At 38.0% G+C, this 15,135-nt stretch overlaps 1 protein-coding gene across 4 annotated transcripts in view; it reads left to right on the forward strand.

Annotated features, from left to right (window-relative positions):
* Window positions 1–413: 413 nt before the first annotated feature.
* lck (LCK proto-oncogene, Src family tyrosine kinase) overlaps window positions 414–15,135 on the forward strand; it is a 79,635-nt gene continuing 64,913 nt past the window's right edge. The window contains exons 1-2 of one of the 4 annotated variants that reach the window (XM_060933308.1): window positions 414–666; window positions 14,032–14,135. In XM_060933308.1, coding sequence (XP_060789291.1) covers window positions 14,037–14,135 — 99 coding nt within the window. In that variant the 5' untranslated portion in view covers window positions 414–666; window positions 14,032–14,036. Of the gene's footprint in view, window positions 667–2,691; window positions 2,808–14,031; window positions 14,136–15,135 lie in introns of those variants that run through there. The other 3 variants (XM_060933310.1, XM_060933311.1, XM_060933309.1) reach the window with 3 other exon arrangements.

Consider the following 15,135-nt stretch of genomic DNA (forward strand, 5'->3'; position numbering starts at 1 on the left):
AACGAATGAACGAGGGTGTGGAAATATTGTAAACACAAATAACTTGTGTTGCAGAATTAAGGTGTTACTCCAACACTAGATATTTTGTAAACACACACACACACACACACACACACACACGGAATGTATGAAAGTAGGATAAACTACATACTGGAACATTTCTCCAAGGTCTCCCCAAGTTAAGCACCTTTATTTCCACAGACGGATAAAACAGCCGTCTTGTGGTTTTCTGTATGCTTGATGGAATTCTCTCTCACACACACACACACACACACACACACACACACACACACCTGACCCACCGTAATGGAATCCTAACCTGGTTTTTCTAAAAGCCAGCTAACGTTTTTCAGGGCACAGCTGTATGTGTGTGTTCTCGTGGACGGCACCTGTGAGATAGAGCACAACGACAGGAAGCACTTCATACTGCTACCCTTTGCCTGTGGTGTGGTGTATGTGTGCGTTTTCTTTTTTGCGAGGATGTGATGCGATAACTCTCAGAAAGAGCAGTCTCTGACAACGCACACCCTTCTCTACTGCCACTCAAGCACATTTTCAGCATTTTTATCCAAAGAATTTTGGTGGATATGACGGCGTTAATGCGTCGGTGCCTTCAATGAAATCAGAGGCCATTGATTGGAAACTGCGCTGGAACAGCTGGAACAGGTAAGACCTGAACCAAGATGAAGATGAAAATGAAGATGAACGTTGACAAGAAAATAGAAACAACAGAAGCAAGAATTATGATCTGAATTTATTGCTATGGATGAAAAACGAAGGAGCATTTTGTTACTTTATCATTATAATATACATGTGAGCCTGAAAAACTAGACATTGTGTCGTATACGTGTGTGTGTGTGTGTGTGTGTGTGTGTGTGTGTACAGCTTTATAGCTAACTATACACTTGTGAAAAGTGTAGAGAGCTGAACTGGGCGGATGTTTCTTCTGAGATTTAAAGACAGAAATGAATATGGCGTAAGCAAAATAAAAATAACAATAAAAATTAAAAATAAGCAATGTTCATGTCGAGGTATTTCTAATATCAATCTAATACTTTTTTTTAAAAGCTCTGATATCTAAATCTGAACTGTAAGGTCGATTATTTCGCATTGACATCAAAATACAAGAATATAATCTAACATTACAGAAAAAAAAATCCTTGACCGTTTCATTTTTGCTTCCCAAAAGCACAAATAATGTGAACCTGCTCTTAAACGCACACTTACTGCTTTTAAAAGAACAATTACGCACTTAAACAACGTTCCTTGACATTTTTAACTGCTAGCTCTCTAAAGGTCTGTTCTCAAAAGACGTATCCTTGAGACCACACCCTAGTGATGAGTGTTAATACCTTTAGTAATAAACCTCTAGTTTACTTTTTGAAATGTAAAGACGACAAGTCAATATAGAAGTATGGTTAGTCAGAGTTTAGGATGGTCAATATAGCGCTCACCTCGAACACATGCTAAAATTTGTCCAAAAAAATCTCAATTTCTGTGTCCTACAATCTGTACATCGTCTTCAGCGTTACTGCGAAAGTCAGAAATCAAAAGATTCGACAAAAACCTGTGTAGAATTAATTAACCAGGGTGTGTAAATCTGCTTGCATCATGAAATGTATGCTAATAACGCATTTAATTTTCTTCTTCCTATTCGTTTTCCTTTGTACCCGGTTACTATGGGGGGGAACTGTCTTTAAACATGAATTATATAATTCTTTATCCTCATACGAGCATGACGAGTTCCTACAAGGAAAATAATAGTACATGGTGGATATTCTGTATGAAAATGGCTTCTAGTACTGGAAGAGGATTGATAAAATGAGTGAAGGATTTGTTTGTTTGGTGTACTTAAGGAGAGTGAAATCACACATGGACCAATAAATGTAAATAAAACCAAATTATTAACATTATCAGGAATTATGATGAACTTCGGTCTGTTGGTTGGTTGGTTGGTTGGTTGGTTGGTTGGTTTTACAGCAAATATATGTATAATACGTTGTCAGAATTTGACATTTCCTCCAAAGATAAACAGAGAAACCGATATTTGGTTTAACTTTGGTTTATTCCGTGAACACATTTACACCTCAACATTTATGACATCGCTTGACCTTGATTGGCCTTGTCCTTGACCAAAGTTTGTCCGAGTTAGAAATGAATCAGACACATTATGACACATGATAATTATAGGCCTTTAAAAAAAAAAAAAGATATTTATAATAAAATATATCGCTTTAAGAGCATATATACAGTACTGATTAAAAATGAGCTTAAAATAGAAGTAGCTTTAATTTATCTCAAAGCAATTTGTTTAGTAAACAAAGTATGTTGCCTAGAGTTAAATATAGAATTAGTTCAATACAAACAACTAACGAGACTCAGTGGCATAACGATCTGGAGTTCGATGACGGAAACACATCCACTTTCAACGTTTCGTATGAACGTGTTTTTTTTCTTCATAATGCAACCTGAAAAGATTATTATTAATTTTTAAACTTTAAGTCACATGCACATTTTGTTAATAAGCAGTTATGAGAATCGTTCCATGCAATGTCTGTTCTCTTTATCTCTCAGTCTCTTTTTTTAAAATATAAACAAGGCTTGAGTGCACTTTATAGCTATCAGATTATCACATCAACATCTGGCAACCAGTTCCTGGTTTCCGAGATCTCAGATCTAGGTCAGTCTTTCGGCATACTCGAATCGTTTTAACATCATGGCTCTGTGCTAGCGATCAGAAGGTTGTGAGTTTACATCCCACGAATACTAGAACACCTTTAACTCTACTACTACATTGTAAATGTAAAGTATGTTGTGTGTTTTTTTTAAATTATATTTTAAATCTCAGATATAAATTGCAAACATGCCTTTATACGCTTTATGTTGTACGTGTCATGTGGTGGCGTGAGTCGCTCAGAGCCGACGAATCGACGAATCGAACTAGATTTATTTTTATATTTACAGTACTGCGGAAAAGTCTTAGGCAAGTGAAAAATGCTGTCGACCAAAAATGGCTTAAAAATAATGAAATGAAATGTTTCAACATTAAAAAAAAATACTATAAACAGGATAAAGCCGTAATAAATTAAACAAAGTCAATATTTGGTGTTTTACTGAGCATCTTACAGAACCAGCCACAGTTCTTCTAAACACTTTGTCACATTCGCGTCTTCATTTTGCACCAAAACTTTTGCAGTAGCCTTCATTATGTTTTCTTTTTGAATCTGAAAAGTGGTCTCTTATGGATGGAATATGCCACTCAGAGCTCAGATACAAACATTTTTTTTTCTGTAACATTTAATTTTGTGCTGGAAGACGAACCAATGTTTGGAACTCTAAAATGTTTTTGTACCGACTCGATAAATGTCGAATTAATGTAGTTTGTATGAAAAAAAAATACGGGGCCAAGACTTTTGCAGTACTGTACACTACCGTTCAAAAGTTTGGGGTCACCCAGACAATTTTGTGTTTTCCATGAAAAGTCACACTTTTATTTACCACCATAAGTTGTAAAATGAATAGAAAATATAGTCAAGACATTTTTCTGGCCATTTTGAGCATTTAATCGACCCCACAAATGTGATGCTCCAGAAACTCAATCTGCTCAAAGGAAGGTCAGTTTTATAGCTTCTCTAAAGAGCTAAACTGTTTTCAGCTGTGCTAACATGATTGTACAAGGGTTTTCTAATCATCCATTAGCCTTCTGAGGCAATGAGCAAACACACTGTACCATTAGAACACTGGAGTGAGAGTTGCTGGAAATGGGCCTCTATACACCTATGGAGATATTGCACCAAAAACCAGACATTTGCAGCTAGAATAGTCATTTACCACATTAGCAATGTATAGAGTGGATTTCTGATTAGTTTAAAGTGATCTTCATTGAAAAGAACAGTGCTTTTCTTTCAAAAATAAGGACATTTCAAAGTGACCCCAAACTTTTGAACGGTAGTGTATATTGTTCATTTCTCTATTTAAGCTCATGACAATCATGTATTGAGGTGTGTCCATAATACCAACAGGATGTTGTACTTCCTCTGAAGATGTACACATGTACACGGTTTTTCTCACATTTCACTTCAAAATGAAAAATAATTTTCAAACCATTCTGTTGAAGGCGAGCTTCTCGAAGACAACACGATATCATCACCATTTCAGCTTAATCAGAAATGAAACATGCTGGGTTAGTGGGTTTTGGAAAATCCACACACTTCTTTCTGTAATTGCGTTTTCGGGAAACACCTTGCTCTTTTAATCACATCCCGTCCCGCCTATTCAACACCCACAACCCACTCTGCTTTATTTCCATGTTTGACGGTACACTAAAAGAAGTCGAGTTCTGAGTGAAGGATCTGCAGTTTCCTTTCCTGAATTAAATCATCTGTCTCTCCAGGATCTTTAGCTGAGATCAAATTCTGTTCGAGAAAAGAACCCAGAAAGGACGATACACTCCGATTGGTTGATTAATTTTCTATAACAGCAGCTCTGACAGTTGTGGAGCTCCAAATCACAGGTTATACATTATTAATGAACTGGTTCGTATATTAATACGTCATCGTTTCTATAGTAACAGCTCGTTCACAGATGTGATCACTGATATGGTGACGCTCCAGTGTCAGCGATGTGTAAAAGTCAGGTAAAAGTGTAACTTTAGGTTTTATGACGTCTTCAGGACTGAAGAGTTTAGATTTAGACTTTGTGGGGTTTTTTTTTGTCTTATTAAGGGTTAATTTTGATAATTGTCACTGCTATAGTATAACAGAACTATATAACAGTTATTCCATTAAATCGAGTCGCACATGAGCTGATAGCGGCTATAAACCGTGTACAACCAGATTGAGTGGAATAACTGTTTTATTCTGTCCACATTCACTGGATTTTGACAAACTGAGCATTTTTATTTTTTGCAAATTCAATCAATAAAACTTTTTTAGTACAAAACGTCTGAAAATCATTTCTGCTTAGAATGCAATCAAACCGGCGAAATGACAGGAGCAATTTGCGAAAAATGCGTTAATCGTAATAATTCTTGAAATTAAAAAAAAAAAAAAAGATACATTCTTACAAATGAAATACCTTCATTCCATATTTTGTTGCTTTTTTTATTTTTGTATTTTTTCTGGTTTTGTTTCCGAGTAGAGTTTTTATTTTGTCCTCGGTTGGTTCAGTAACACACTCCACCATTTTGTTTTTGCCATTTTGTAGTAGAGTAGCCAATCAGAGCACACGATTCCTCATATCCAGTGAATGTAGAGAGAATAACTTGTTTTATTAACATTAACAATAATTAGTATAAATATGCAGGTGATTATAGGATTGGTATAGTGCTCTGATTGGTTGAGAGATTCTGACTATTTCTCACTAATCACCTCGAGCGACTCGGCAAAATGGCGGCCGATCGCTTTGCCGCTCTAAGTGAGGAAGAATTGCAAACGATGAAAGAAAATGCTGTTCCTAAAATAAAAGCACGAAAGATGCTACAAAGTTTGGTCTAAAACTATTCAAAGGTAGGTAAGGTGGAGTTGGGATTTATTATATCGATTTCAAAACAAAGGATTTTATGTGACTCAGCATAGATAAGTGATACAAGTCTGCACCACAACGTTATTACATCTACGTGAAGATTTTGAAGATTGGAATAAATGATTTTTTTTAAATAATCACCTGTATATTTTTACTAAAACAATTATCCACCTCAGACTCGGTGAATAATAATCTCAACCTCAACTTCATCTGTTATTATTCACCGATATTCACTTCACCTTCGGAAAATAATTCTTAATTATTCTCTCCACGTTCACTGGATATGAGCAATCGCGCGCTCTGATTGGCTACTCTACTACTAGGAGTAGTATCAGCTCATATACCGTGAGTAGAGAAAAACAAAATGGCGGAGTGCGTTACTGAACCAGCCGAGGACAAAATAAAAACTCGACTCGAAAACAAAACCTAAAAAAAAAATACAAAAAAAAGCAATAAAATACAACGGAATAAAAGTATTTGATGGTACGAATGTATCTTTTTTTCCCATTATTATTATTATTATTATTATTATTATTATTATCGCATTTTTCACAAATTGCTCCTGTCATCTCGTTGGTTTGTTTACATTCGAAGCGGAAATTATTTTGTCTGACATTTTGTACTAAAAGTTTTTATTGATCAAATTTGCAAAAAATAAAAATACTCCGTTTGTCAAAATCCAGTGAATGTGGACAGAATAAAACAGTTATTCCACTCAATCTGGTTGTACACGGTTTATAGCCGCCATCAGCTCATGTACGACTCGATTTCATGGAATAACTGTTAAATGTAACTATAAAAAGGACAAAAACTCCAACGTGCCGTTCTTTAATGAATAAAATGTCATAATTGTTGGAAACTGCTGTGCAGTAAGAGGAATAAAATAAAATACTCTTTGTCATGCAGTTATAGGAAAATAATCAAATTCGTCGTGGTAACACTAACGTCGCTTCCTCACACTTGTCAGTTGTTGATTATTTTCCGATAACTGCATACCACCGTGTGTTTTATTCACTACTTGTTACATTGCACATGTCTGCAGTTACATCTGACATACAACGACTAAAAATAAATCGATAAATAAAAATATAACTTTCTGCTTTATATCGTTGATGTTGTTTAGAAGTCATTGGAAGGATTTCTGCTTCCTGATGGTCTGTGATGCGAGTTTAGTGGACTGAATGGTTTCTGATGCGCTCTGTAATCGAATCTTTTTCCAGTCGTAATCATCGAATCATCACTCTGCTGCTGTTTATGAGAAAATCTTTCCTGGTACATCTGATGGATTTCATTAACGTTAACGCACTTCAGTTCCAGTTATTCAGTCATTAACCGTTACACAGATTCCAACTGGATAGTTGGGGTTTTTTTTCCCCCTAATGACAAAAAAACACTGAAACACTGGAGTTAGCTAGTTGTTCGCTAGGTAGTTAGCATAGTTTATCGGTTGTTTACCTAAACTAGGTGACTGACCAGAAAGGAAGTGTTTAGCAGCTGTTAGCTTTGTAGTCTCTATTATTGGGACAATTTTATTATTTTTAAAAGATTCAATTTCATTCGTGATCCAAGACACTTTTCAGTAACATGTAGAGCAAAAACTAGCGAGCTAGCACAGTTTCTAGGGCTGATTAGCACACGACTGGCAGCTAATAAGTTTCTGGGTGATTTATAGTAATGAATAATGAGATGGAAATCAAGTAAAAGGGCTTTCTTTCTCTCTTTTTTTCTTTAAAAATGATATTTACAGGTTGTCCTGTTTGGAACTGGTTTTGTAAAGAGAGGCTAATGATGCAGATTTGAACATGCTAATCTCTAATGCATAACCAGTCTCTTTGTTAAGTAAGTAAACTTGTTATAAAAAAAAAGTACAATTCAACAAAAAAACAAAACCATACAAGTTCAAGAATTGAAGAAAATTCGAAAAAATTTGTTCATGGTGTTTCTTGTTCGACAATAAAACAACAGACGAAAGACGAACCTCGGTGAGCGTCAACGTGACTCCAGATGCTTTCACACCTTTTCGGAGCTAAAACAAACAAAAAAATGTACTGGAACAGATACTGTAAGGTCTGCGAGAACACACACCTGAGGAATGTAATAACAGCGTTCCAAACCAACAGAACCTGATTTTGTGAATGTGTCTCTGGTATTCATAAGCCTCACTTCCTCCCTTTTGTTTTGTCACAGCTATAGTGATACTTTTGGATCTCAAACGCTCACAAAGCAGCTCTGGAAAGTGACAGGATGTCGCGAAACTCATTAAAACGAACAAATACACACACATACGCACACATGTTAGCATGTGTAAAATCTCAGGCCGGATATGTACCGTAACCTTGCGTCTCTCGGGGCCCTTTTTATTTCGGGACTCTTCTCACTCGGGCTGTGTTTATAGTCTCACTCGTTCACCCTTACTCCCTAAATCCACTCCACGTCGAGGAGGTCAGGTTTTTCCTGACCCAACTCAAGTTTCTCACAGATTCAGATCTCTGAGAGGAGATATGAGAATAATACAGAAATTTATTTATATTCGTACAGGATAAAGCGGCTAGAGATGACGAGATGAAAACGAGATATGGTGCAGTGTGTTCGACAGGGCCGTATTCAGAGTTCAGTTACACGAAGAGTGTGGATTTAATCCTGAAATTAATCCCGTGTCTCAGTTACGGACAAATTTGATCTTCGAGTTCAGCACATTTCTATTCATGGTTATATTTAACAATTATTCCATGAAATCAAGTCATACATGAGCTGATAGCGCTATAATCCATGTACGACCAGATTGAGTGGAATAACTGTTTTATTCTATCCACATTCACTGGATTTTGACAGAGCATTTTTATTTTTTGCAAATTCGATAAATTAAAAACTTTTCAGTACAAAACATCTGACAAAAGAATTTCCACTTAGAATGTAAACAAACCAGCGAAATGACAGTCGCAATTTGTGAAAAATGCTATAATAAAAATAATTATTGTAAAAAAAAAAAAGATATGTTCTTACAAATAAAATACCTTCATTCCATATTTTGTTGCTTTTTTTATTTTTGTATTTTTTTCTGGTTTTGTTTTCGAGTCGGGGTTTTATTTCGTCCTCGGGTGGTTCAGTAACACACTCCGCCATTTTGTTTTTCTCTACTAATGGTATATGAGCTAATACTACTCCTAGTAGTAGAGTAGCCAATCAGAACGCATGATTCCTCATATCCAGTGAATGTGGATAGAAATATTTAACAATTATCCACCTCACGCTCAGTGAATAATAGCAGATGAAGTTGAGGTCGAGGTTATTATTCACCGATATTCACTGAGCGTGAGGTGGATAATTGTTTTAGTATAAATACACAGGTGATTATTTTTAAAAACTCTTGCGGCGCAGACTTGTGTCACTGATCTACGTAAAATCCTTTGTTTTGAAATCGATAAAATAAATCACAACTCCACCTTACCTTTGAATAGTTTTAGACCAAAGTTCTTCGTAGCATCTTTAGTGCTTTTATTTTCAGAACAGCATTTTCTTTCATCGTTTGTAATTCATCACTTACAGTGACGACACGATTGGACGCCTTTTTGCCGAGTCGCTCGAGGTGATTATCGAGAAAGAGTCCAAATTTCTCGACCAATCAGAATCAGAGCACACGATTTCCTGTAATCACCTGCATATTTATACTAATTGTGAATATTTATATAAAAATGAGATGTGTTGGACAGGGCCGTGTTCAGAGTTCAGCTACACGAGGAGCGTGGATTTAATCCTGAAACTAATTTCAGTATTAATGTCTCAGTTATGGACAAATTTGATCTTCTACTCAAGCGCATTTTTCTTACGTGATATCGATCACATTTCTATTAATGATAGAGATGGAACAATACACCTTTTCTTATTTTTCTTCTTTTTTATTATTATTAGTGCTGTCAAAAATGTCGTGTTATTAACGCGTTAACTTGACTCAATTTTAACGGCGATAATTTTTTTTTATCGCGAGATTAACGCTCTGTGACATGATGCCACGCCCCGCACAGCCAGAGTCCTCTGCCCTCCCCCGAAGAGCCACGGTGCTTGGCTTAGGCTTCGTTTTCCCATCGGCGGCTCCAGCCCCACTTTGCAGTGGCTGTGACGTGTTATGCTCTGCAATAAAAAAAAAAAACATTGGTACAACCAGTGTTCGAACTATGCCGATATTTTCAGGGGGTCCCTTTTTTTTCCCTTGGGGGGGTGCTTGCACTTGTCTCAGAGCGCGGATCTCCATCGTGCGCTCACTTCAGATATGCAAATGCTTCCCGTTGCACACGATTGCTATGTCAATAAACATCATTTTGCCAATATTTTAGAGACCCCCCCAACATTTCCCAAATCATGTTTTCAAGGGATCTCATGTCTGTTTCAGGGGATCTCGGATCCCCCGAGTACCCCCGTAGTTCGAACGGTGAGCAAGCCCATTCACTTTATGCTGATAAGAGAATTACATGGTTTTTCATGTGACAAAAATGTGCGATTAAATTGCGATTAATCGCGAGTTAACTAGGACAGTCGCGACATTAATCGCGATTAAATATTTTAATCGCTTGACAGCACTAATTATTATGTAATTTCCTCGGGAATTACACCAAGATGTCAGCATTCTCTAGCCAGCTGACTGTGTCCACGTCCAGTTTGATGAGACCGTCAGGCCCACGGGGTGGCCTGAAGACCAGGCACTCCTGAAGGATGTGGGGGATTGTCTGTGTGTGACAGCACTGGCAGGTGTCGTCCTCACTAGCTCCAATCATCTTGAGAAAGGACTGGGTCCTGCCCCATCCAGTGCGGGGACGGTTGAGGCGGGTCCACGCCTTGCAGGTGAGATGGTAAAGTGCTTTGCAGGTGAGCTTTGATGGCAAAGTGCTGCCTTGATAGCCGTTGAAGGGTGTTGTCATCCTGAACTAGGCTATTCTCCTCGAGTGCCTTCTCTGCTAGCTTTAGGACTTGATAGTCTCGCCGGATGCTTGCAGGAGGAATTCTTGAGACTACTGGGAGCATCTCAGGCGGTGTAGGTTTCAAAGTCCCAGAGATAAGGCGCATCGCTTCACTGAGAACCGCATCAACAGCCTTGGTGTGGACGCTGTGAGACCAGACAGCTGTGGCGTATTCAGCAGCAGAATACACAAGGGTGAGGACTGATGTTCATAAAGTGGTGAAATTGGCTCCCCACTGTAGTCCACTGAGCTTCTTGATGATGTTAATGTGTTTGGAGGTTTTGTTAGCCATGTTTTTGAGGTGAGGGCTGAACGTAAGGCTACGGTCAGAAGGAATTGATGATGTACACAAAGGCTGTACAATAAAATAAAATAAAACAAAAAACAGAAGACAACAGACAGTCGTGCATACACAACGAATACAAAATGTGTAATGAATAAAGGGAAGAGGTGGATTTTGAAAGTGCAAATTAAACCCTTAAGTGATTTGTAGTCTATACACCGTACCAGTCAAAAGTTTGTACACCCCTACTCTATTCATTCATACGTTTTTCTGTGTCCCGACCAACGTCCACACTGCAGAACATCACTGAACACAACAAAACCCTGGAACAACATCTGGAACACACACGGAACCATGTGATAAACAAAAAGTGATTTTTTAAAAAAAATCATATTTTAGATTCTTCAAAGTAGCCACCGTTTAGCCTCCCTTTTTTCTTTTTTTTTTTACACATTTTACTTTTCCAATAATGATACTGAACCTTGTGTATCAGCTGACACTTTTATTTCTTTAAGAACTACTAACGCAAGTGAGACACTTTTACTCACAACACGGCACGCAGGTGATCTGAGCAAGGAGCTCAGAACATCGGCTCAGAACCCGGCTCTGAATACGCAGAACTTTCCCAGCATTAATATCGAGGGAGCTTTTGGATTTACGTCACCGAGCCTGAATACGGTCTTTAAAGTTTTCAGACTATTTAGCTCACATTTACTTCATGAGCATGTAAACAGCTTTAGACAGATTTCTGAACAAACAGTTCTCAAATTCGTTCACTTTCCATATTTCAGCCACACTTCTCCTTCATGTCGTCATTTATTATCTAACCATAAGCAGATATGATTATCATCATCGCAAAGCAAATTGCTGTGGTGTAGGAGAAAGAAAACACACTCAGGGTGTGCGGTTATAGGAAAATAATCAATTCCAGGGTGGGAACAGTGACTCTGCATCATCACACCACTCTGTTGTTGATTAATTTCCTGAAACAGGGCTTTATTTCTTACACAAATAAAATGCTGATTTAAATGTATAAAGGAAACACATGAACAAGAATCGTTAAAATATAATATGAAATGTCCTGTATTATTTAAATGAACAAAAAATATTTCAATCAAAAACACAATTTTACCCAATTTTCTGCCAATCACCTGAGATACGCTTGTTCTTTAGATTTGCATAAATTCATTTTAATGCATCTAATATGTAATAGAATGAAGGAATTTAAATATAAATACAGGCCCAAATCTTTATAAAATCTCACTAAATTACATATTTAAGTGATGAATTTACACAAATTTCATCTCAAAATGGCTCTACATCCACGATCATTTACATCACTTACACACTTTATGTAAATTTCAGCATTCAGAAATTCCTTCTGACCGTAGCCTTACGTTCAGCCCTCACCTCAAAAACATGGCTAACAAAACCTCCAAACACATTAACATCATCAAGAAGCTCAGTGGACTACAGTGGGGAGCCAATTTCACCACTTTATGAACATCAGTCCTCACCCTTGTGTATTCTGCTGCTGAATACGCCACAGCTGTCTGGTCTCACAGCGTCCACACCAAGGCTGTTGATGCGGTTCTCAGTGAAGCGATGCGCCTTATCTCTGGGACTTTGAAACCTACACCGACTGAGATGCTCCCCGTAGTCTCAAGAATTCCTCCTGCAAGCATCCGGCGAGACTATCAAGTCCTAAAGCTAGCAGAGAAGGCACTCGAGGAGAATAGCCTAGTTCAGGATGACAACACCCTTCAACGGCTATCAAGGCTGCACTTTGCCATCAAAGCTCACCTGCAAAGCACTTTACCATCTCACCCGTCTCCGCACTGGATGGGGCAGGACCCAGTCCTTTCTCAAGACGATTGGAGCTAGTGAGGACAACACCTGCCAGTGCTGTCACACACAGACAATCCCCCACATCCTTCAGGAGTGCCTGGTCTTCAGGCCACCCCATGGGCCTGACGGTCTCATCAAACTGGACGTGGACACAGTCAGCTGGCTAGAGAATGCTGACATCTTGGTGTAATTCCCGAGGAAATTACACAAACAATGACGATGATGAACATTCAGAAGTTTAGGGTGTGGCCTGAAGGGGAAGAATGCCAATATGGCTGCCCACAGTGTTCCATCCTTCAGCTACAAGGCGAATATAATTAATATTTATACATGAGAGTAACTGTGCGTTGTGATGGTAGAAGAAACTAATCAGTGAGGGTGGTGTGAAGGGGTGGAGTCACTGATCCCGCCTTAAAGCTGAAGGGTTTTGTTTTTATTGTTCTTCCAACACAGCAATTTCCATTTCCATAACAATTACAATTTCTCATTTATTAAAGAACGTGACACTCTTTGCAGCATTATATTATTATTATTATTATTATTATTATGATGCATTTTTTCTCATCTCATCTCATTATCTCTAGCCGCTTTGAGCATAAGGGACAATTTTTAATTGGGGTGCGAGTCCTGTTATTGTCCCTCGCCACCATGTTTAGTGTTATTTATTTATTGTATTTAATTTTTTTTAAATTTATTTTATCATAATTAATTTGCGTTCACTGCACTGGTGCAAATTGTTACTCTCACTCAGGATCTTTCGACTTTATTATTATTATTATCATCCTAATGTTTTTTAGGATGCTATTTCTCCCTCAGTTTTCAACCAGTCATCAAATCTCACATGAAGAATCCCTCTGGGCTGAAATATGTTGATGTGACTTTTGGTACTGATCTGGATCACTGATCCGGAAGGATCCATGAAATTTTTTTTTTCAAATCTCTTTAGTCTTTATAGAGACTTTGGTCACAGTCTCTGTTTAGTTATTTATCTTTTTCTGGCGAAGTGCACTAAACTGAACTAAACTAAACCATACATCATGCATTTTTATCCATTTATGGTTACATTATGGAACATCCATAAAACGAAATCAGCTCCTTTTTTCATTCATGTTACAGCTGCTATAAACAGTCATTCCCTCGCCAGAGTCTTTCTTTTTTCCTTTCTTTGAAGTTAATAAGATCAACAGCAACAACACCACCGCCACCAATAGCTTGTCACATCGCAGAGAAAATGCACCGTGTAAATATAAACTCCTGAAAATGTCAGAAAACGTCCAGCTTTCCGTCTGACTGTTCTAAAGAATGCACTGACACTGGAGACTCCTTCCATGAACAAACACATCCTTCAGACATGTTTAAATAAAAAATCAAACTCAATCTGATGTTAGTGCCATTTTTTTAACAATGTTCCTGTCTCTCCATCAGAGACCATGGGGAACTGTAGCTCTTACGACTCGGACGACGGCTTCTCCTACCACCCCGATGATGAGATCTGCGAGCACTGCAACTGCCCCATTCCTCCAAACCAGGTATGTGTGGAATTGAAGGAAGTTCTGAAATTCTGCAATCCTTTTCATTTCATTTTCCCTTTGAGATGTTTGTGGAATCGTGTGCTGTTACTGAATCACTAAGACGAATCACCAGCACGGCGTTTTGTACCGTATCATCTGTACCGTACTGAGTTTATGTGGCTTCGTACAAGCGGCATGTGGGCAAGCGTCTGGGTTTCTGCATCAAGTACATCCTCGAACCCCGAAACACATGATCAAGTCGGGGGGGGAGGGGTTCAAATTGAGACGATGTTTTCTTCATTTCCCAAATGTCTGGTGCATTTTCTTTATTTAAAGAAGATTAAAGATAAATAGATAGTCTGATTGGTCAGAAGGTGTTGATTAATTTTCTATAACAGCAGCTCTGACAGTAGTATTTAAAGGAGAACTGAAGTCATTTTTAAACTTGCTTTATTTCTTAATTAACGTGTTATTCAATTACGTTTTCGGTTTTAGTAACCTTATATCGTGACTCATATTGGCAACTAATTACAATTAAATATTATACTTATCGGCCTATTTAGTTTTTAGCCGTGTTGAATTTAGTTCGTTTGGTCCACGGCAGGCGTCGCTTATCCGCGCGATCTTCACGAGACTTGTGTGAGACTTTGAAACGTCAAGTGTCAGCGCCACCATTTTGAAAACTGTTTTCCAAACGAAATACTGCACAAAAACGAGTTTAAATGACGATTACTGCCTACTTTTTTCAAACTTTCCTGATTGCTATCAAAACAAACAAAACTTCCGGCTTGATTACATCAGCGTTCGAAAGAGGGCCCACGCGTCTTTTGACAACGTTGGCAGATGTCGGTCAGTTTGATTTCCGCTGTACGTTTTACTTCCGTCCTACGATGTCTCACGCAGGTCTCAACGAATCTCGTTTACGGCCATCACTTTGACATATGGACTGATATTACAGAGCAGATTTCAAACACTCATAACTTGCTACAGCAGCGACAAAGTAGCGATCAAACATGCA

Source organism: Neoarius graeffei, chromosome 11 (assembly GCF_027579695.1).
Source record: "Neoarius graeffei isolate fNeoGra1 chromosome 11, fNeoGra1.pri, whole genome shotgun sequence".
NCBI classification, from domain to species: Eukaryota; Metazoa; Chordata; class Actinopteri; order Siluriformes; family Ariidae; genus Neoarius; species Neoarius graeffei.